Source organism: Anomaloglossus baeobatrachus, chromosome 4 (genome assembly GCF_048569485.1).
Source record: "Anomaloglossus baeobatrachus isolate aAnoBae1 chromosome 4, aAnoBae1.hap1, whole genome shotgun sequence".
Classification (NCBI taxonomy): domain Eukaryota; kingdom Metazoa; phylum Chordata; class Amphibia; order Anura; family Aromobatidae; genus Anomaloglossus; species Anomaloglossus baeobatrachus.
Genome location: NC_134356.1, coordinates 241,886,541 through 241,909,226, shown reverse-complemented (window position 1 = coordinate 241,909,226; position 22,686 = coordinate 241,886,541). Strand labels below are relative to the sequence as shown.

At 47.7% G+C, this 22,686-nt stretch overlaps 1 protein-coding gene across 2 annotated transcripts in view; it reads left to right on the top strand.

Annotated features, from left to right (window-relative positions):
- Positions 1 to 22,686, top strand: part of MON2 (MON2 regulator of endosome-to-Golgi trafficking) — a 196,470-nt gene that overhangs the window by 30,631 nt on the left and 143,153 nt on the right. For both annotated transcript variants that reach the window (XM_075344755.1, XM_075344754.1), the window contains exons 2-5: positions 4,284 to 4,347; positions 5,470 to 5,597; positions 6,389 to 6,520; positions 22,461 to 22,590. In XM_075344755.1, coding sequence (XP_075200870.1) covers positions 4,284 to 4,347; positions 5,470 to 5,597; positions 6,389 to 6,520; positions 22,461 to 22,590 — 454 coding nt within the window. The remainder of the gene's footprint in view (positions 1 to 4,283; positions 4,348 to 5,469; positions 5,598 to 6,388; positions 6,521 to 22,460; positions 22,591 to 22,686) is intronic.

Genomic DNA, 22,686 nt, shown 5'->3' with positions numbered 1-22,686 from the left:
CTGATTTATCATAGACTTTGCTGGGGAAGCAAAATGCATGCAGTTTGTGAATGACACAGCGCAGTTTAAAATGCGACCAAGACGCAAGAAAAATCGTAACATGCGCACATGGCCTTATGCATTTTTTCATGCATTGAGTATAGGGAAAACGCTGGGAAAAACAGAGAAACAATTGACAGGTCAATTGTTTGGTGCAGTTTTTTTTTGCACCAAAATCTGCAAGGAAAGAATCTGCAACGTGGGCACAGCACTTCAGGATTCTCATAGACTTTCTGGGATGCGTTTCTTCTTTCCAGTATTGATTAAAATCTGCAAATAAAAACGCAGCGTAGGCACATAGCCTTAAGGGTGCTTTACATGCTGCGGTAGCTAGCGATGTCGTGTGCGATAGCACCCGCCCCCGTCGTTCGTGTGACATTTGGTGATCGCTGCCGTAGCGAACATTATTGCTACGGCAGCGTCAAACGCACATACCTTGTCAGCGACGTCGCTGTGACCGCCGAACAATCCCTCCTTCAACGGGGAGGTGCGTTTAGCATTATAGCGACGTCACAGCGGCGTCACTAAGCAGCCGGCCAATAGAAGCGGAGGGGCGGAGATGAGCAGCCAGAACATGCCGCCCACCTTCTTCCTTCCTCACTGCCAGTGGAGGCAGGTAAGGAGATGTTTGTCGCTCCTGCGGTGTCACACATAGCGATGTGTGCTGCCGCAGGAATGACAAACAACATCGTACCGGTGGCAGCAGTGATATTAAGGAAACAAGCAATGTGTCAACGATCACCGTTTTTGAACGATTTTGCGATCATTGATTGTCGCTCCTTGGTGTCACACGCTGTGATGTCGCTACCGGATGTGCGTTACTAACGACTTGACCTTGACGATATATCGGTAGCGATGTTGCAGCGTACTTCAGAAATGTCATTCACTTTGCTGGGACAGTAAAATTCTGTGTTTTGGGGGGCAAAAAACACAACATGTGAATATTCCCGAAGTGTAATACTGGCCATCTTAAGATGTCAGTTAGTGATGAGCGTGCGCTACTGTGCTTGGTACTCGTAACCAGCAGTTGAACGCTCAGATGGGCTCCACTCATGTACTGACTATAAAGAAAGTCAATAGTGGACTCCCGCATTTGTCCAGGAGATCTTCTGGAAAAATGCTCCAGTCCCCCATTGACTTCCTTTATACTCCGGTACTCGTCACGCCCATCTGAGCATCAAACTGCTGGTTACGAGTACCGAACACGATAGCGCTCACTCATCACTAATGTCAATCAATCTCTGTCTGCCTTTTTGCTCCATTATCTGAAAGCCGTAGGCTCTGCATACATCTGTTTGTTACTTTCATTGTTCTGTAGCTATCGGAAGTGCCAGATCGTGGACATGATACGGTCAGGCATGATATTCTGGGTCTGTCAGGCAGATGGTGTAGTGGAAAGTCTGACTCCAATCTGTACAGTTTTCAGCTCAAGAGGAGATTGCTTGTGATCTGAGGATAGTTTAACCCCTTCACGACCGGACAATTTTTCACTTTCCGTTTTTTTTTGCTATTCTTCTTCTGAGAGACGCAAGTTTTATATTTTTCAGTCAATATGGTCATGTGAGGGCTCATTTTTTGCGGAACCATATAGTGTACTGGAAAACGGTAAAAAAAAATTCCAAATGCAGGAAAATTTTGAAAAAAAGTGCGATAGCACTATTGCTTTTGAGATATTTTATTCACTGTGTTCACTGTATGGTAAAACTGGGTGTGATGCCTCAGGTCAGTGCGAGTTCATAGACTCCAAACATGTATAGGTTTACTTTTATATAAGGGGTTAAAAAAGAAATCGGAAGTTTGTCCGAAAAAAGTGGCGCACGTTGTACACCATATTCCGTGACCCGTAGCGTTCTCATTTTTCGGGATCTATTGCTCAGTGACGGCTTATTTTTTGCGCCTCGAGCTGACGTTTTTAACGGTACCATTTTTGCGCAGATGCTACGCTTTGATCGCCTGTTATTGCATTTTGTGCAAAAGTTGTGGCGACAAAAAAACGTCATTTTGGCATTTGGAATTTTTTTTGTCGCTACGTCGTTTACTGATCAGATTAATTTATTTTATATTTTGATAGATCGGGCATTTCTGAATGCGGCGATACAAAATGTCTGTATATTTTTTTAACCCTTTAATATTCAATGGGGCGAAAGGGGGGCGATTTGAACTTTTAGGGTTTTTGTGTTTTTTTAATTTTTTAAATCTTTTTTTTTTTTTTTTTATTTTTACTAGTCCCCCTAGGGGGCTATATGGATCAGCAATCCGATCGCTCTGATCTATCTGCTGATGACAGCTATACAGCTGTCAACAGCAGATATGCTCACTTTCTGCTTCACTCGGCTCCGGACCGAGTGAAACTGAAAGTAGTTCATATCTAGCACAGGAGTCATCACATGACCCTGTGCTACCATGACAACCGCCGAAAGTCATGTGATCACGTCACGTGACTTCCGGTATCGGGCAGTAAGTTAAAGTTTACCGCGATCGCGATTATAATGGCGCTGTCACATATTTACAGCGCCATTTCAGGGGTTAAACCGCACGAGCAGATAATGATTCTGCTCGTGCCTAGCAGGCACACATCTCAGCTGTGAAAATCAGCTGGGATGTGTGCCGATCGCGGCATGCTGCCGGCGGCAGACCGCGGGCAGTAATATGACTGCTAGGACGTAATATTATTGCCCGCGGTCGTTAAGGGGTTAAGGCCCCTTTCAGACATCCGTGTTTAATCAGGTACAAACCACAGACATTGGTATAGTCATACGTGTGTCATACGTGTGTCATGCGTGTGACATCTGTGTTTGCATACGTGTGACATAAATGTGACACGTACCGGAGAAAACATGGGTCTTTGAAATAAAAAGATTTTCTATATTCACCTGTATCCAGTGCTGCTTTCTTCGGCTCTGCTGCCTCCCGCTTCTGACCCTCGCTCATTATATTCAGTGATTATTCACTACACTAAGGAGCTGGAAGCCGGAGCATCGCGGGGACAGCACCAGGGACAGCAGATGATGCGAAAGTTCCAAAGACATCATCATATGGGCTGTCTCATATTGTTTAAAGGCATAATACTCTTAAGGGGGCTTTACACGCTACGATATCGTTAATGTTTGGTCGCTGGGGTCAAGTTGTTAGTGACGCACATCCGGCGTCATTAACGATATCGCAGCGTGTAATACTTACCAGCGACCTTAGGCGACCTCAAAAATGGTGAAAATCGTTGACCATGGAGAGGTCGTCCCAAAGTCAAAAATCGGTAAGGGTTGTTTAGCGTTGTGGTTCATCGCTCATGCGGCAGCATACATCGCTATGTGTGACACCACATGAGCGAGGAACGTCTCCTTACCTGCCGCTGGCCACAATGCGGAAGGAAGGAGGTGTGCGGGATGTTACGTCCCGCTCATCTCCGCCCCTCTGCTTTGATTGGCCGGCCGCTTAGTGACATCGCTGTGATGCCGAACGTCCCTCCCCCTTGAAGGAGGGATTGTTCGGCAGTCACAGCGACGCCGCCGACCAGGTAAGTATGTGTGACGCTGTGTAGCGATAATCTTCGCTACGGCAGCGATCACAAACAATCGCATGCGCGACGGGGGCGGGTACTTACACGGTCGCAATCGCTAGAAATTGCTAGCGATATCGCTACCGTGTAAAGCCCCCTTAAGTGTATGTAAACTTTTGACTTTGCAGAAAGTAATAAAAATGCCTTAAAATATTCTCTCTCCCTCATTATTCTGGTGTTTAGCCAATATAAATAATTTTGGTAATATTTATTGACCTAAATCGGGAAAAATGTATTCTGATTTCATGTCAGAGTCGCTCTCTTCTCACTCTTTTTAAGTAGTGTATAAAAACTTCTGGTTTCAACTGTGTGTGTGTGTATGTATGTATATATGTGTGTGTGTGTGTGTGTGTGTGTGTGTGTGTGTGTGTATGTATATATGTGTGTGTGTGTGTGTGTGTGTGTGTGTGTATATATATGTGTGTGTGTATATATATATATATATATATATATATATATATATATATATATATATATATATATATATATATATATACTGTGTATGTATGTATGTATGTATGTATGTATGTATGTATATATAATAATTTTCATTTGATTTTTTTTAAAAACCTCTACAATGTTACATAGTGCATCATTAATTTACCTCCTGTTCATATTGTCTTTATGTAGGATGATGGCACAGTAGTTCACCAGACTAAGCTGTTATCTTCTGCTTTCTATCTTCCAGGCTGCAGAATCCGGGATAGTGAAGGTAAAAAATATAGCTGCACGGAACAGTGACATCCTGCCAGGTAATTGGGGAGATGTTTATCTCTGTGCTCCACCTTTGGCTAACATTGCCGGTATTAATGCAAATGTATAGGCTTGCAGTCTTTGTAATATATCTACATAACTTTTCATTGTTTTTTTCAGTGAGCTTTTACTGTTTCATCTAAACAAATGTTAGAGACATTCAAAAGGCAATGTAGATGCTGTTGACGGATCTTAGTGATCCTAACACATATTGCTTGTGTATGTATGTAGTACTTTGTGTGCAATGAATAGTTGATGTGTGAGAATGAATGTTACCGTTCACTGAAAAGAATAGATCTTGAAAAGTGATATGTTAGAGCAATGCATTGAATAAGCTGTATTCACAGAAAGGCTGAAAACGCTACTACCGCTGCAGCCCGAGCTAATAATATATATATACACGTATATGTGTGTATGTATACACAATCCGTAATAATGAGGGACATTTATCAGACTGAATGGCTAGACTTCTAAGAAACTAAAGTGGGTCTGTCACAAGATTCCACAATACAGGCTGAATACATTAGTCAGTATAGATCCATTAGACCTGATGTGGCCTGTATATTAGCTTTGAAAATCCATGCTCTATACTCCTGATATGAGCATTTTATGAGGCCAGCTTAATGATTAGCGTTCATAAGTCCTAGTGTAATCAGCCTCTGTCCAGCCTGACTTACAGCTGCAGATTGTACTGAGCATTGTGAGATCTCAGCAGCAGGAGGGACACTGTGGAGCTGCCATTCAGCCTAGGTTGGCAAAGAATCAGTAAAACTTTCAGAAAAAATTATAAAAACCTTTCTGAAGGGAATCCTCAAATGAATACATCATCTTTATCAGGTCTAAGAGATACCTGTAGTAATGTGTGCGGTTTCAAGTGTGAAATCTAATGACATCTGCTGTAAATTTCACCACTATCATGCCTAGGAAAGTGTTTATTGTGTCCAGTGCTGGTGCTTGTGACACATTGTTAACAAAGCCTAACCTATAGAAGAAGAAATAGAACAGATTACAAATACTAAAAAGATGACAAAAGCCAGCTTTGTTAGAATATTGTCTTTTGTACATTGGCTGCAAAAAATGGCAATATGATCTTCTTATTTTTTTTCTTCTTATTCCTGCAGCATTGAAAGAGAACAGTTCAGAAGTAGTCCAACCTTTCCTTATGGGCTGTGGAACAAAAGAACCGAAAATCACCCAGCTTTGTCTTGCGGCTATCCAGAGGCTCATGTCACATGAAGTGGTGTCAGAGGTATGGGGATTACCAGAAGTCTACGTCTTTATCCAGTGTATGGACCAGTCTGCGTCAGTAGGACATATCAGTGGTGTGCTGATTTTGTGCTACACTTGTTGATTTTTCTATTTGTGTATCTTATACTCTTCAGTTTTACATTTTGTGAAATAGGTTGACATTTCATTCTTTAGAAGTAGTACATAAGAAAACACTATATATGTAAACACATTGTCACCAGGCTAATGAAAGTGATCTAGGAAGCACTGCACGGAGACAATGTAGGGGCATAAGGCTACGTTCCCACGATCAGGATCAGTTGAGTTTTTGACGCTGCAGAATTTCTGCACCATCTCCGCACCTTAGGTTACTTGCATTATTTTCATTGCATTTTTGATGCAGTGTTTTTATTGTGTTTTTGACTATGCGTTTTTGGTCTCTATTTGGTGTGTCATCCTTTAAATAAAGCTGTTTTGCTTTTGAAACTTCCTGGTTTTGATATCATTAGGTGAGGTGACTCTTGGCTGGAGCGGTTGGGCGGGTGCCTCTCGGCTGGAGCGGTTAGGCGGGTGCCTCTCGGCTGGGGCGGTTGGGCGGGTGCCTCTCGGCTGGGGCGGTTGGGCGGGTGCCTCTCGGCTGGGGCGGTTGGGCGGGTGCCCCTCGGCTGGCGTGGTGGGCGGGTGCCTCTCGGCTGGCGTGGTGGGCAGGTACACCTGCCTCTCCTGCCCTTTGCTGATCACACCCCTAATATTCTGTACAGCATTGTAATACATTGCTCTTAAAGTTATGTTCTTTTATCTTTATCTCCGAAGGCTGCTGCTGGTAATATAATCAACATGCTATGGCAGTTAATGGAAAATGGACTGGAAGAATTAAAGCTTCTACAGACCGTTTTGGTGCTTCTAACAACTAACACGGTGGTTCATGATGATGCTTTATCAAAGGTAACAGTGCTGTACAAAATGATTTATTCTATTTATTATATTCTGTACATTTATTTTATAGATTTATTTATTCCTGTACATTAAGGAATTGTAGTTGCAGAAAAGACTTAATATCAGAACTGTTCCCTTTATGAGCCGGAGAGATTTTGATAATAAAGCGGAGTACGAACATTATGTATAGTAAGTCTGCAAGCAATGTGGTAGTGTCAATGCAAACAGAGGTTGGCATAGACCTCCATTTTCCCTGATGGGCACATTCCAGTCACGATCAGGCCACCCGGTCATGACTGAAACAACTCCTGAAAAGCTGCATTCGGACATTCCTTTAACAGAGCCATTCACTATGAGGCAGAGGGAGTCACTTAGAATCATAGAGTAGTAGAGTTAGAAGGGACCTCAAGGGCCTTCGGGTCCAACCCCCTGCGAGTGCAGGCTTTCCTAAATCATCCCAGCTACCGTATTTTTCGGACTATAAGACGCACCGGACTATAAGACGCACCCTGGTTTTAGAGGAGGAAAATGGGAAAATAAAACTTTAAGCAAAAAATGTGGTCATGACACACTGTTATGGGGCGAGGATCTGCTGCTGACACTGTTATGGGGGTAATGTCCCCAAATTCTCTACTAAGGTACCCCATCCTGGTAATGATCCTCCTGCCTTGTATATGATCCTGCTATAAACCCCCATCCTGCTCCTATACCAGCATCCTGCTCATATTCCCCCATCCTGCTCATATACTCCCATCCTGTTCATATACCCCATCCTGTTCATATACCCCGATCCTATTGATATACCCCCATCCTATTGGTATACCCCCCATCCATCCTGTTCATATACTCCCATCCTGTTCATATACCCCCATCCTGTTCATATACCCCCATCCTGCCTGCTCATATACTCCCATCCTGTTCATATACCCCCATCCTGTTCATATACCCCCATCCTGCCTGCTCATATACCCCCATCCTGTTCATATACCCCCATCCTGTTCATATACCCCCATCCTGTTCATATACTCCCATCCTGTTCATATACCCCCCATCCGGTTCATATACCCCCCATCCTGTTCATATACCCCCCATCCTGTTCATATACCCCCCATCCTGTTCATATACCCCCCATCCTGTTCATATACCCCCCATCCTGTTCACATACCCCCCATCCTGTTCACATACCTCCATCCTGCCTGCTCATATACTCCCATCCTGCTATATGCCCCCATCGTGCTCATATACCATCCTGGTATATGGCCTGTATCCTATAGCACAGAGAAAAAAAATAAACGTTTATACTCACCTTTTCCTCACTCCCTGCAGCACCGATCATATCTTCCTCTCTGCGCCACTGACCTGTGTGTGTGGAGCCGTTCCCCTGCTGCATCGCGATGTCTTCCTGTCTGTGTCGATCAGCTGACCAGCTCAGCACAGATCAGCTGATCGGCACAGACAGGAAGACATCGCGTGCAGCAGGGGGGTGGCTCCATACACGGGGACGGGTGAGTGTACTGATTCACTGCACCCCGCGCTGGTAATGACGCGCGGGGGGCAGTGAATACAGCCGCACATGATGATCACTCCAGGCTGTAATTGCCAGGGGTGATCATGCGGCCGGCTCTTTGCTATGCGCGCGTCCCCGCTTGTCCTCCCGCCCACCTGTCAGTGCCGGCTTCAGCGCTGAGAGATGGGCGGGAGGATGGGCGTGCATATGTAATGAGCGGGCCCAAGTGGTCACGGCAGGCGCTGCTGCTGCCTGCTCATGCCCCCGATGACCCGCAGCACCCTCATTCCCAGCCGCAGCCCTATAGTCAGGCCATAAGACGCACCCCCAACTTTCCCTCAACATTTGGGGGAAAAAAAGTGCGTCTTATGGTCCGAAAAATACGGTATATGTTTATCCAGTTTCCTCTTGAATATTTCCATTGATGGAGAGCTCACCACCTCCCGTGGTAGCCTGTTCCACTCTGTTTTTTGTCCCTGTTAAACACTATTCTGTTCTCCTCAGCCCATTGTTCAGGAGTCTAGATCCTTTTGAATCCTCTTTTTCCTCTCTAGTGTTGGCTACTCCTCCTATCTTAGTATCATATGTGAATGTTATGAGTTCCCCAATAATTCAATAGTCCAGATAATTTATAAAGATATTAAAGGGACTGTATCGCGTTTTTTTAGTTTTTTATTAAAATAAGTGATTCTGAAATAAAGTATTTCTAATTCAAAATGAAATTCGTAGCTTATTTAGTTTTTATGTAATTCTTATTTTACTGTATGCACTGTATGTTGGATTTGCTGTGTGTGTAACGACAGTTCCACACTCCTTTATGGCAGCCCCTGTGCATAGAGAATAGTGGTCGCTATCCGACCCTATGTGTACCGTTACAGTGGGTGTATGCTGTGATCTGTACGCGCCCCCTGGGCTGTCCATATCACAGCAAAGGGAAGTTTCAACGCCATTTTTGTGGAGATTCAATCTATGCTCTTTGCGCCGCTTTACACCTGTCAACCGCCGGGATGTAAGTCCGGGCCGCCTCCCCTCCCCCCCCGTTACCGATCACACAACTCTCCCTCCCTCTGTTCTCACCAGCCCCCGCCCCCTGCCGTTACCGTATGTTATGAAATCACGTCCCTCCGCTGTACCCAGCCCCGTTCTGGCGGCCGCCGGTGTGTGTGTCCTGCCTCTGCTCTCACCAGCCCCCTGCCGTTACCGTCTGTAATGAAACCCCCTCCCTCCCCCAGCTGTCTCCAGCCCCGTGTGTGTGTGTGTGTGTGTGTGTGTGTGTGTGTACTGGTGATACTGTCTGCATGGTTGTTTATCTAATCCTCCCCTGTGTGATACGGTCTGCTGAGCTGTGTATCTAATCCTCCCCTGTGTGATACTGTGTGCTGAGCTGTGTATCTAATCCTCCCCTGTGTGATACTGTGTGCTGAGCTGTGTATCTAATCCTCCCCTGTGTGATACTGTGTGCTGAGCTGTGTATCTAATCCTCTCCTGTGATACTGTCTGCTGAGCCGTGTATCTAATCATCTGTGTGATACTGTGTGCTGAGCTGTGTATCTAATCCTCCCCTGTGTGATACTGTGTGCTGAGCTGTGTATCTAATCCTCTCCTGTGTGATACTGTCTGCTGAGCTGTGTATCTAATCCTCTCCTGTGATACTGTCTGCTGAGCCGTGTATCTAATCATCTGTGTGATACTGTGTGCTGAGCTGTGTATCTAATCCTCCCCTGTGTGATACCGTGTGCTGAGCTGTGTATCTAATCCTTTCCTGTGTGATACTGTGTGCTGAGCTGTGTATCTAATCCTTTCCTGTTTGATACTGTGTGCTGAGCTGTGTATCTAATCCTCTCCTGTGTGATACTGTCTGCTGAGCTGTGTATCTAATCCTCTCCTGTGTGATACTGTCTGCTGAGCTGTGTATCTAATCCTCTCCTGTGTGATACTGTCTGCTGAGCTGTGTATCTAATCCTCTCCTGTGTGATACTGTGTGCTGAGCTGTGTATCTAATCCTCTCCTGTGATACTGTCTGCTGAGCTGTGTATCTAATCCTCTCCTGTGTGATACTGTCTGCTGAGCTGTGTATCTAATCCTCTCCTGTGTGATACTGTGTGCTGAGCTGTGTATCTAATCCTTTCCTGTGTGATACTGTGTGCTGAGCTGGGTATCTAATCCTTTCCTGTGTGATACTGTGTGCTGAGCTGTGTATCTAATCCTCCCCTGTGTGATGCTGTGTGCTGAGCTGTGTATCTAATCCTCTCCTGTGTGATACTGTGTGCTGAGCTGTGTATCTAATCCTCTCCTGTGATACTGTCTGCTGAGCTGTGTATCTAATCCTCTCCTGTGATACTGTCTGCTGAGCTGTGTATCTAATCATCTGTGTGATACTGTGTGCTGCGCTGTGTATCTAATCCTTCCCTGTGTGATACCGTGTGCTGAGCTGTGTATCTAATCCTCTCCTGTGATACGGTCTGCTGAGCCGTGTATCTAATCCTCTCCTGTGATACTGTCTGCTGAGCCGTGTATCTAATCATCTGTGTGATACTGTGTGCTGAGCTGTGTATCTAATTCTCCCCTGTGTGATACCGTGTGCTGAGCTGTGTATCTAATCCTCTCCTGTGTGATACTGTGTGCTGAGCTGTGTATCTAATCCTCTCCTGTGTGATACTGTCTGCTGAGCCGTGTATCTAATCATCTGTGTGATACCGTGTGCTGAGCTGTGTATCTAATCCTCCCCTGTGTGATACTGTGTGCTGAGCTGTGCATCTAATCCTCTCCTGTGTGATACTGTGTGCTGAGCTGTGTATCTAATCCTCTCCTGTGATACTGTCTGCTGAGCCGTGTATCTAATCCTCTCCTGTGATACTGTCTGCTGAGCCGTGTATCTAATCCTTTCCTGTGTGATACTGTGTGCTGAGCTGTGTATCTAATCCTCTCCTGTGTGATACTGTCTGCTGAGCTGGGTATCTAATCCTCTCCTGTGTGATACTGTCTGGTGAGCCGTGTATCTAATCCTCTCCTGTGTGATACTGTGCTGAGCTGTGTATCTAATCCTCCCTTGTGTGATGCTGTGTATCTAATCCTCTCCTGTGTGATACTGTGTGCTGAACTGTGTATCTAATCCTCTCCTTTGTGATAGTGTGCTGAGCTGTGTATCTAATCCTTTCCTGTGTGATACTGTGTGCTGAGCTGTGTATCTAATCCTCTCCTGTGTGATACTGTCTGCTGAGCTGTATCTAATCCTCATGTGTGATACTGTGTGCTGAGTTGTGTATTTCTCTCCTGTGTGATACTGTCTGCACAGCTGTGTATCTAATCCTACCCTTATCCATCATATAGTGCCAACTACTGAGCCACCGTACAGTGCCTACTACTGAGCCACCGTACAGTGCCAACTACTGAGCCACCGTACAGTGCCTACTACTGAGCCACCGTACAGTGCCTACTACTGAGCCACCGTACAGTGCCAACTACTGAGCCATCGTACTGTGCCAAGTACAGAGCTACCGTACAGTGCCAAGTACTGAGCCATCGTACTGTGCCAAGTACAGAGCCACCGTACAATGCCAAGTACTGAGCCACCGTACAGTGCCATCTACTGAGCCACCGTACAGTGCCAACTACTGAGCCACCGTACAGTGCCAACTACTGAGCCACCGTACAGTGCCAACTACTGAGCCACCGTACAGTGCCAACTACTGAGCCACCGTACAGTGCCAACTACTGAGCCACCGTACAGTGCCAACTACTGAGCCACCGTACAGTGCCAACTACTGAGCCACCGTACAGTGCCAACTACTGAGCCACCGTACAGTGCCAACTGAGCCACCGTACAGTGCCAACTACTGAGCCACCGTACAGTGCCAACTACTGAGCCCACCGTACAGTGCCAACTACTGAGCCCACCGTACAGTGCCAACTACTGAGCCACTGTACTGTGCCAAGTACTGAGCCCACCGTACTGTGCCAAGTACAGAGCCACAGTACAGTGCCAAGTACTGAGCCACCGTACTGTGCCAAGTACTGAGCCACCGTACTGTGCCAAGTACTGAGCCACCGTACAGTGCCAAGTACTGAGCCACCGTACTGTGCCATCTACTGAGCCATCTACTGAGCCACCGTACAGTGCCAACTACTGAGCCACCGTACTGTGCCAAGTACAGAGCCACCGTACAGTGCCAAGTACTGAGCCACCGTACAGTGCCAAGTACTGAGCCACCGTACAGTGCCAAGTACTGAGCCACCGTACAGTGCCATCTACTGAGCCACCGTACAGTGCCAACTACTGAGCCACCGTACAGAGCCACCGTACAGTGCCAAGTACTGAGCCACCGTACTGTGCCAACTACTGAGCCACCGTACAGTGCCAACTACTGAGCCATCGTACAGTGCCAACTACTGAGCCACCGTACAGTGCAAACTACTGAGCCACCGTACAGTGCCAACTACTGAGCCACCGTACAGTGCCAACTACTGAGCCACCGTATAGAGCCACCGTACAGTGCTAACTACTGAGCCACCATACAGTGCCACTGTACAGTGCTAACTACTGAGCCACCATACAGTGCCATACAGCGTATACTGTATGTGTAACAGTCAGTGTATATATGTGGGTGCTATGACCGCAGTCTGTATATATATATGTGTAGCAGTCACTGTAAATGTGTAAGGCTCTGTGCGCACTTGCCGTTTTTTGCCGCGGATTTGCTGCATGTTTCGCTGCAGAAAACGTTCATAACATCTCTGCAGTGAAGCACTGCAAATCCTATGGGAAAAAAATGCTGTGCGCACTTTGCAGATCTTGACAGCTGCATGTTTTGCTGCGGGATTCCCGCAGCTAAAACAATTGCATGAAAATTCTTTTACTCAGGTCCCTGCGGCTTCGAGGGCTGACAGACCAATCACCCGCAGACTGTGGGTCGGCAGAGGATTGATCCCCGGTATCTGGCCGGATGCTGCTCCCCATATAAGGTTTATGGGGAATAGAATCTGCCCCAAAGGGGTAGGAGCAAGCGCTTCATACTCACAGATGACCGGGCGGCTGTCACACTGCTCTCACGGCGGTGGCTTTCATCTTCCAAAGCCGGCTCATTATTCCATCTCATATTCACTCCTTCCCTGCTCACCGTTGGCTGTGATTGGTTGCAGGCAGACACACCCCAATGCTGAGTGACAGCTGTCTCAATGCAACCAAACCAATCACAGCCGCCGGTGGGCGGGTCCATAGCGTACAGTAAACCAAAAAAATTATCAAAAACAGCGTGCGGTCCGCCCCAATTTTTGTAACCAGCCAGGATATAGCATCACAGCTGGGGGCTGGTATTCTCAGGCTGGGGAGGCCCACGTTATGGGGAGCCCCCCAGCCTAAAAATATCATCCAGCAGCCACCCGTAATTGCTGCATCCATTAGATGCGACAGTGCCGGACTTGTCACGGGTCTTCCCGTTGCCGTGATGCGGTGGCAATCGAGGTAATGAAGGAGTTAATGGCAGCAGCCCATGGCTGCCAATAAGTCATAGTTTACTTATGGCAGGAGTCTATATGACACCCCCTCATCACTAAACTGTAACTGAAAGTAAGGCTAGGTTCACACACTGCTTTTTTTTTTTATGGTGCTTTTTTGTGCGTTTTTTGTAGCAAAAAACTTACAAAAAAGCACCTGTTGCAAAAAAACGCGGCAACAACGCATGATTTTTTACCGCGTTTTTTTGCTGCGTGTTTGCGCACTGCGTTTTTATGCGTTTTTATCATTGAACAATGCCATTAAAGATTGTTTAAAAAAAGATAAAAGGTCTGGCATTTCCTTCTTCAATATGTTCTTCATTCTCCACTAGTGTATGCAGGAGAGCAGACAGCTGCAGAACTACAAGGCTCAGCATACTCCATCCAGGACTGTATGCTGGAGGGACAGGCAGGGGGAGCAGAACTACAAGGCTCAGCATACTCCATCTAATAGTGTATGCAGGAGAGCAGACAGCAGCTGCATAACTACAAGGCTCAGCATCCTCCATCCAGGACTGTATGCAGAAGTTTTTTGCCCCCCGAAAAAAAGTGACATGGGCTTCGCCATATTTTTGTATGCTAGCCAGGTACAGCAGGCAGGTACGGGCTGCCCCCAGCTGCCTATTTGTACCCGGTTGTGAACCAAAAATATAGCGAAGCCCTTTTTTTTTTTTAAATTATTTCATGACTTTCATAAAATAATTAAAATAAAAAAAAAGACGTGGGCTTCGCCCAATTTTTGAGTCCAGCCAGGTACAACTAGGCAGCTGGGGATTGGAATATGCAGTGCAGAGTACCCAAGCTTTCTGGGCACCCATGCTGCGAATTGCAGTCCGCAGCCACCCCAGAAAATGGCGCTTTCATAGAAGCGCCATCTTCTGGCGCTGTATCCAACTCTTCCAGCTGCCCTGATGCCGGGTGGCTCGCTGGGTAGTAATGAGGTTAGGGATAGCTTTATATTATCAGCTGGCCCTAAGCCCGAAATTCATGGTGTCACGCCAATATTAGGCATGGCCACCATGAATTTCTAGTAAAGATAAAATAAAACACAACACACAGAAAAATATTTTTATTAGAAATAAAACACAACACAATTAGTGACTCAATCTTTATTGAAATAAAGAACCCCCCCCCCCTCCGCAGTAATCCTGGGTCAAGGGTCCCGCACCGTTCAATATCTGATCGGTTTGCTGGAAGGCATACCGATCAGATGTTGTGTCAGGATCCAGGATGTGAATCACATCACACATCAGCTGATTGTATAAAAGCTGTTTCTACAATCAGCTGATGCATCAGTGAAAAAAAAAAAACAACAAAACCCTACACACTTACGTGCTGGCTCCTGTCCGATCGCTGCAGGAGCTGCCGGTGATCAGCTGATAGTCTCCTGACGGCATCAGTTGATAGCCGGCGTCACCGCGCGACTTGCGATCAGCTGATGCGTCAGGTGACTGCATCAGGTGATTCTCCGCCAGGTCCTGCATCCATCGGACGAGCCTTGGAGCTGGCACACAGCCGGAGCGGCGGTGCCGTAAGAGGAGCTGGGAGCGGGCATGGCACCGGGAGTCTGCAGACAGGTGAGTATGTCTTTTTTATTTTTTCTACTGTTCACTTGATTTCCAGCTGCTTCATCTCCCGCACGGGAGCGGGCCTGCCGGCCGCACGGGAGACTGATGACCGCACGGGAGCGGGCCTGCGGCCGCACGGGAGACTGATGACCGCACGGGAGCGGGCCTGCAGCCGCACGGGAAACTGATGACCGCAGTCTGTATATATATATGTATAAATGTGTTTCCACTTTACTTCCGGGTGGAGCTGTTCTTCCGGGTGGAGCTGTTCAATTCATATACAGTCACCCAGAAAATGGCGACACATTACTATGAAATACACCTCCTCCCCTTTTGGGTGCAGTGTAACACCCAAAAGGGGAGGAGAATAGGCATGTCATCTGGTGACTGCCCAAATTTGCAGCTATCGTAATTCTACTAAGGATTACTATAGCTTTTGGATGTGTACACAGGAAGATGCTCCCCCTAGTATTTTTAATATAAACGTTTTATTTTACATATTTAAAAGTTGAAATACATTAAGAAAATAGTTGTTACACACTTATAATAATAACTAGAAGGTGGCCCGATTCTACGCATCGGGTATTCTAGAATTTACGTATTGTGTAGTTCATGTATGACTTTTGTTATAGATATATATATTTATGTTGTGTGTAGTTACCAAGTGTTTGTGTAGGGCGCTGTACATGTTCTGGGTGTTGTCTGGGTGTGGCGGGGGGTGAGAGAGGTGTTGTATGTGTGTTGCGTTGTTTGTGGAGCGCTGTGTGTCTGTCGCGTTGTGTGTGTTGCGCGGTTTGTGTTGGTGTGGTGTGTTTTGGGGGGAGGTATGTTTTGTGCAATGTGTGTGTTGTGCGGTATGTGCGTATATTTATGTATGCCGCGGTGTTTGTGTGTTGGGTGTTGTGTGTGTGCAGCGTTGTCTGTGTGTGTGGGTGTCTGTGAATGGCGGTGTTTGTGGTTCCCTGTGTGTGTGTGTGTGTGTGTGTGTGTGTGTGTGTGTGTTGGGGGCAGGTGTGCACCTCCCATCGTGCTCCATCCCCCATGCTGTGCACCCCCCATCGTGCTCCATCCCCCATGCTGCGCACTCCCCATCGTGCTCCATCCTCCATGCTGCGCACTCCCCATCGTGCTCCATCCCCCATGCTGCGCACTCCCCATCGTGCTACATCCCCCATCGTGCTACATCCCCCATCGTGCTACATCCCCCATGCTGCGCACTCCCCATCGTGCTACATCCCCCATGCTGCGCACCCGCCATCGTGCTCCATCCGCCATGCTGCGCACTCCCCATCGTGCGCCATCCGCCATGCTGCGCACTCCCCATCGTGCGCCATCCGCCATGCTGCGCACTCCCCATCGTGCGCCATCCGCCATGCTGCGCACTCCCCATCGTGCTACATCCCCCATGCTGCGCACTCCCCATCGTGCTACATCCCCCATGCTGCGCACTCCCCATCGTGCTACATCCCCCATGCTGCGCACTCCCCATCGTGCTACATCCCCCATGCTGCGCACCCCCCATCGTGCTACATCCCCCATCGTGCTACATCCCCCATGCTGCGCACTCCCCATCGTGCTACATCCCCCATGCTGCGCACTCCCCATCGTGCTACATCCCCCATGCTGCGCACTCCCCATCGTGCTACATCCCCCATGCTGCGCACTCCCCATCGTGCTACATCCCCCATGCTGCGCACTCCCCATCGTGCTACATCCCCCATGCTGCGCACTCCCCATCGTGCTACATCCCCCATGCTGCGCACTCCCCATCGTGCTACATCCCCCATGCTGCGCACTCCCCATCGTGCTACATCCCCCATGCTGCGCACTCCCCATCGTGCTACATCCCCCATGCTGCGCACTCCCCATCGTGCTACATCCCCCATCCTGCGCACTCCCCATCGTGCTACATCCCCCATGCTGCGCACTCCCCATCGTGCTACATCCCCCATGCTGCGCACTCCCCATCGTGCTACATCCCCCATGCTGCGCACCCCCCATCGTGCTACATCCCCCATGCTATAATAGTTCTCCTATTATACTCAGAGAGGAGTATAATAGGAGGACTGTAATAGGAGGAGTAGTCCTGGGGGGAGAGGAGTATAATGCCGGCTCGCTGCACATGTGTACCGGGAGCCGGTGTACACTGGTAACTATGATACACATCGGGTAACTAAGGGACCTTAGTTACCCGATGTGTATAATGGTTACCAGCGTTCACGGGCTCCGTCAAGATCCCAGCATCGCAAGGTTATGTCTGGCGCTGCTGGGATCGTGACGGAGCCGGTGTAGAAGCAAGCGATATCCCAGGATGTTGTGAGTGTGTGGATGTGATGTGTGAGGTGTGTGTGAGAGTGAGTGTGATCTGATGTGTGTGTGTGTACTCACCTGGGAGTCGGAGCTCCGTGTCAGTTGGGCCAGAGCGAGCGTGCATTGCGTGAGGGGGGCGAGGGCCTGCAGAGAGCCGGGGCGAGAGGCCAATCCGTGTGGGGGGGCGGGGCCATGGCAAGCCCAGCGGCCAATCAGCTTTGTGTCACCGTAAGGACACAATTTTGGAGCATGACAGACAGACAGACAGAATAAGGCAATTATATATATAGATAGATGTTAGCTGATTTGGCCTACAAAAAAAAATAAAAATTAGACGATACAGTCCCTTTTAAACAGCACTGGCCCCAGGACAGAGCTTTGCAGCACCCCACTTTTGAATTTCCTCCAGGTTGATGTGTAGCCATTTAGTATTACTCATTGTGCCCGATCATTAAGCCAGTTGTGAATCCATCTAACTGATTTTTTTTTGTCAATTCCATACTTGATCATTTTTTCAATGAGGATGTCATGTGATACTTTATGGAATGCCTAACTGAAGTAAAGGTATACTCTATCCACAGCATTCCCCTGGTCCAACCATTCGGTGACTTTGTTGTAGAAGGAAATCAGGGTTGGTCTGACAAGATTTATTGGTCATAAAGCCGTGCTGGTTTTGGTTGATTAGTGCCTTCCCATCCTGGTACCTAAGTAAATGTTCTTTGACAATTTGATGGAAGATATTTCCTTCTATGGAGGTCAGGGTTACTGGCCTGTAATTCACTGGATACTTTTCCCCCTTTTTGTAGATAGGGACCACATTTGCCCTTTTCCAATCTAGTGGAACCTCTCCTGTTTCCCATGACTTACTTAAGATTATTGCATGCGGTGCTATTATTTCCTCAGCTCTCTCTTTCAGGACTCTAGGGTGTAAATCATCTGGGACTTGGTGTCCTTTAACTTAGTGTTTAGCTAAGTGTTCTAATATAAATCTTTTGCTTTTCTCTGGCGCCTCATTGGGGGACACAGGACCATGGGTGTTATGCTGCCTATCCATAGGAGGACACTAAGTAGATGCAAAAGCATAGCTCCTCCTCTGCAGTATACACCCCCTGGCCGGGCCAGGCAACCCCAGTTTTAGCTTAGTGTCTGTACTTCCTTTCAAGGTTTGTTATTTTTTGAGGGCGACGGTTTCCTTTTGGGACCGATCTTCCACTACCATCAACGGGCGGGAACGTGGAGTGTCTTCTCCACGTACCCCCTCCTGCGACACTGGATCCTGGGCTGGACGACGGGTTCCACAGACACCGATTTTCCAAAGCCCAGGGTAGAGGCCTGTGCCCCTATAGCCCAATTCCTCAGCCCCTCTTTGCAGGCTCTGAGTTTAATATGGCACCAATTCCTCAGCCCCTCATTGCAGGCTCTGAGTTTAATATGGCACCGGTGTGACCGAACACAGCAAGCTGACTCTGCTATTTTCACTGCCTGGACGGAAGCAGTGTTTTAAGGTGAGATCCCCCCTGACTGGTTTCCCAGACAAAGGGAGAAAAGAAAGGAAAGGCTCCCAGGACATTTACAGTATTTATTATGAGAAAGTCCCTTGCTGAGTGCAAGGAAGAGAGCCCCAAGGATCCTGAATACACAGTGTTAACTTTTCTCTAGCTTGCTGGCTGGAGGAGGGGGGAAGTCACTCCTGTTTGCAGAAAGTCCTGCAGATAATTTCCCAGTGGCAGGGGGAGAGCCCAGGGCTCAGGGACTCACACTGTTTTATTTGCTCTGTTTATTTGCTCTAGCAGAAAAGCCGGCTGATAACCACCAGTGACAAGCTGTGTGCAGACTGGAGGGAGAGGGAGGAAAACTATCAGAAGCTCCCTTCCCGACGTTTTTTACTACCCACAGCAGGGGGGGCACACTGACTTCATCTTCGCGCTCTTTTAGCGCTAAGATCCCCCCCGGAAAGCGTGCGAAGATCTCCATAGAGCCTAATCCTTCCTGAGGAGAGGGCCATCGGCTGATTCTGGTGAGGTGCTTGCTTTACTTGTAGCTCTGCTGAGCATTGCTCCCCCTCCTGGCATACTCCTATTAGGAACATGCAGAATTCCAAGGGCACTAAGAGTGCTAAGGCCCACATAGTCTATTATTCAGCCTGCGCTGCCTGCCACGCTGAGCTACCACGTAAACACACCTCTTCTCTTTGTGAATCCTGTGCCCCTATAGCCCCCCAAGACCCTCCTGCCACCACCGCCGCAACCGTCAGCGCCTGGTACGCCGAATTAGTACAAATGCTCACAGACGCACCGTGGCGCCTTCCAGACATCCCAGACTTGCTGACCCAAGGGCCCATTTCCCATCAGAACTCCAGAGCCCTGAAGCTAACGGCATGGCCATTGAGACCTGGGTATTAACAAGAGCGGGATTCTCCCCCGCGGTTATTTCCACCATGATCCGCGCCCGAATGCCTGCTTCATCCCGCATTTACCACCGTACGTGGAAAATCTTCCTTTCATGGTGCAGGGAAACTAACGTCCAGCCTATGCCTCTGGCCATCCCCAGAATTCTCGACTTTCTACAGTCTGGCTTGCAAGCGGGGTTGGCTCTCAGTTCCCTTAAAGGGCAGGTCTCAGCGCTCTCAATCTTCTACCAATGCCGCCTGCCTCAAAAACCGCAAGTCAAGACCTTCCTCCAGGGCGTTTCCCATCTAGTTCCCCCGTACAAACGGCCGCTGGAACCATGGAACCTCAACCTCGTTCTGGACGGTCTCCAGAGGTCTCCCTTTGAACCCCTCAAGGAATCCTCCCTTGCTCTTCTGTCCTGGAAGGTAACATTCCTGGTGGCAATTAGGTCCATCAGACGGGTTTCGGAGCTAGCAGCACTCTCTTGACGCGAACCTTTTCTGATCTTTCACCAGGACAAGGTGGTTCTGTGCCCCCTTCCGGATTTCCTTCCAAAGGTTCTTACCCCGTTTCATTTGAACGAGGACATTGTTCTGCCTTCCTTTTGTCCACACCCGGTTCATAGGGTGGAAAGGTCTCTGCATTCGTTAGACCTAGTCAGAGCTCTCAGATATTACATATCCAGGACAGCCCCCTTTAGGAAAACGGACTCTTTGTTCGTCATCCCTGAGGGGCCTAAGAAGGGACAGGCAGCTTCAAAGGTGACTCTGGCTCGCTGGATTCGCTCTGCGATCCAAGAAGTCTACCGCTTGCAACTCAAGCCCATTCCTAGTGGGCTGCGGGCTCATTCCACGCGAGCAGTTGGCGCTTCGTGGGCCATTCGGCATCAGGCTTCAGTGGAACAGGTGTGTAAGGCTGCGACCTCGTCTAGCCTACATACGTTTTCAAAGCATTACAGAGTCCATACCCAGCTTTCAACTGAGGCAAATCTGGGTAGGAAAATTCTGCAAACGGCAGTAGAGCACCTCTCTCAGTAGGTGCTCCAGGCTGTCTGGGACTGGTTCCTAGTCCTTGGGTTGTGTTGTCTTCTTTTATGTTTCCCACCCATGGACTGCTTTAGGACGTCCCATGGTCCTGGGTCCCCCAATGAGGCGTCAGAGAAAAACGGATTTTTGTGTACTCACCGTAAAATCGTTTTCTCTTAGCCATCATTGGGGGACACAGCACCCACCCTGTTGCCCTGTTGGGCCTTGGTTCTCTCAGTACCTTATTTGGTTTTGACTCTTCTTTTCTCATGTTCCTCTGTTGAGAAGTTTTTACTGTTTGTTTTTTTTCTCCTACTGCTTGTGTATTAAAACTGAGGTTGCCTGGCCCGGCCAGGGGGTGTATACTGCAGAGGAGGAGCTATGCTTTTGCATCTACTTAGTGTCCTCCTATGGATAGGCAGCATAACACCCATGGTCCGGTGTCCCCCAATGATGGCTAAGAGAAAACGATTTTACGGTGAGTACACAAAAATCCATTTATTTTCACCTTGGCCTCGTCCTGACCATCACTTCTATGATCTATCATGATTATTATTGATGCTTGCATTAGTTTTTTGGGAGAAGACTGATACGAAATACGAATTTAGTTTACCTGTTCCACTTTGTTGACTGTTTCACCATTTTGATTCTGTAGGACTCCAATGGTCTCCATCACTTTTTCTTTGCTTTTAAAAAATACCCCCCGATTCCTTTTACCTTATTCTTTCTTAGCCTCTATTGCACGTCTCAATTCGTGTTCGGCCTTAGCTCCTTTGACACTTGTCTTGCAGAGTCTACAAACTGCCATGTATTCTTCCCCAGGTATAATCCCCATCTTCCTTTTTTCTTTTTTAGCAGGTGATGTCATTTTTTGGTCGTCTTTCCCATTTTTTCTTCCTTTGAGGTATTGTTAGTTCTTGTGCATTAAGGATTTCCTTACAGATTTCCCATCCTTCATGTGCAGTTTTGTGCTTAAAAATGATGTGCCATGGATTTTACCAACCCTTGGCTTTAGGCCCTTTTAAGTCCGCTCTGCTAAAGTCACGCCTTGAAGTTTGAGTCTTCTCAGGTCTTCCCCCTCTTGCAACCCCAAATTCAAGGATTGCATGATTGCTGATTCCCAGTCCCTTAACCATATCCTCTTTGTTGGTTAGGACTAGGTCCAAGATGGCCGTTATCCTCATATTTTCTTCTACCAACTTGGCACTCTGGCTTTTGTTGCAGCAGTGTACAACTTCTTTTTGTGCAGACACAATAGCGTGGTAGATTATGCTTTAAAGTCCACCTAGAGATGCCGATGGGGCACAAAGTGACTCCTTTTTGATTTTTTTTCTTTTAACTACTGGAGCCATGATGTGCACTTTCTTGAGATATGCCTATGGCCAATTGCTTGCACATTATGTGATTCTGAGTGCGTCACTGCAGCCAGCGTGGATTGTCCCCAGTGGTCACTATGGTCATCACATAGATTTGAACCCTGGAGCTTTAGGGCATCCAGGAGACCAGTAGGGAAGAGAGTAGAATTACAAGATAAGTACATTAGAAAGTTTTATATTTCGGGTACCCACAAGCATATTTAAGGATTAGCGATTAATGCCCAGTCTTTCTTCCTCTTTCCTGCAATTACTGTGATTTTTGCACGGTTATATTTTGCAGGCAATCGTCCTCTGCTTTAGACTGCACTTCACTAAAGACAACATAACGAATAACACGGCTGCAGCGACAGTCCGGCAAGTAGTCACTGTGGTGTTTGAGAGGATGGTGGCTGAAGATGAACGGTACAAAGGTAAACACGGGCTATACATATTGTGCATGCTTCATAGAGGCGTAAGACGAGTTCCTGATATTCTGTAGATTTGTAGGATATACTGACGTGCTTTTC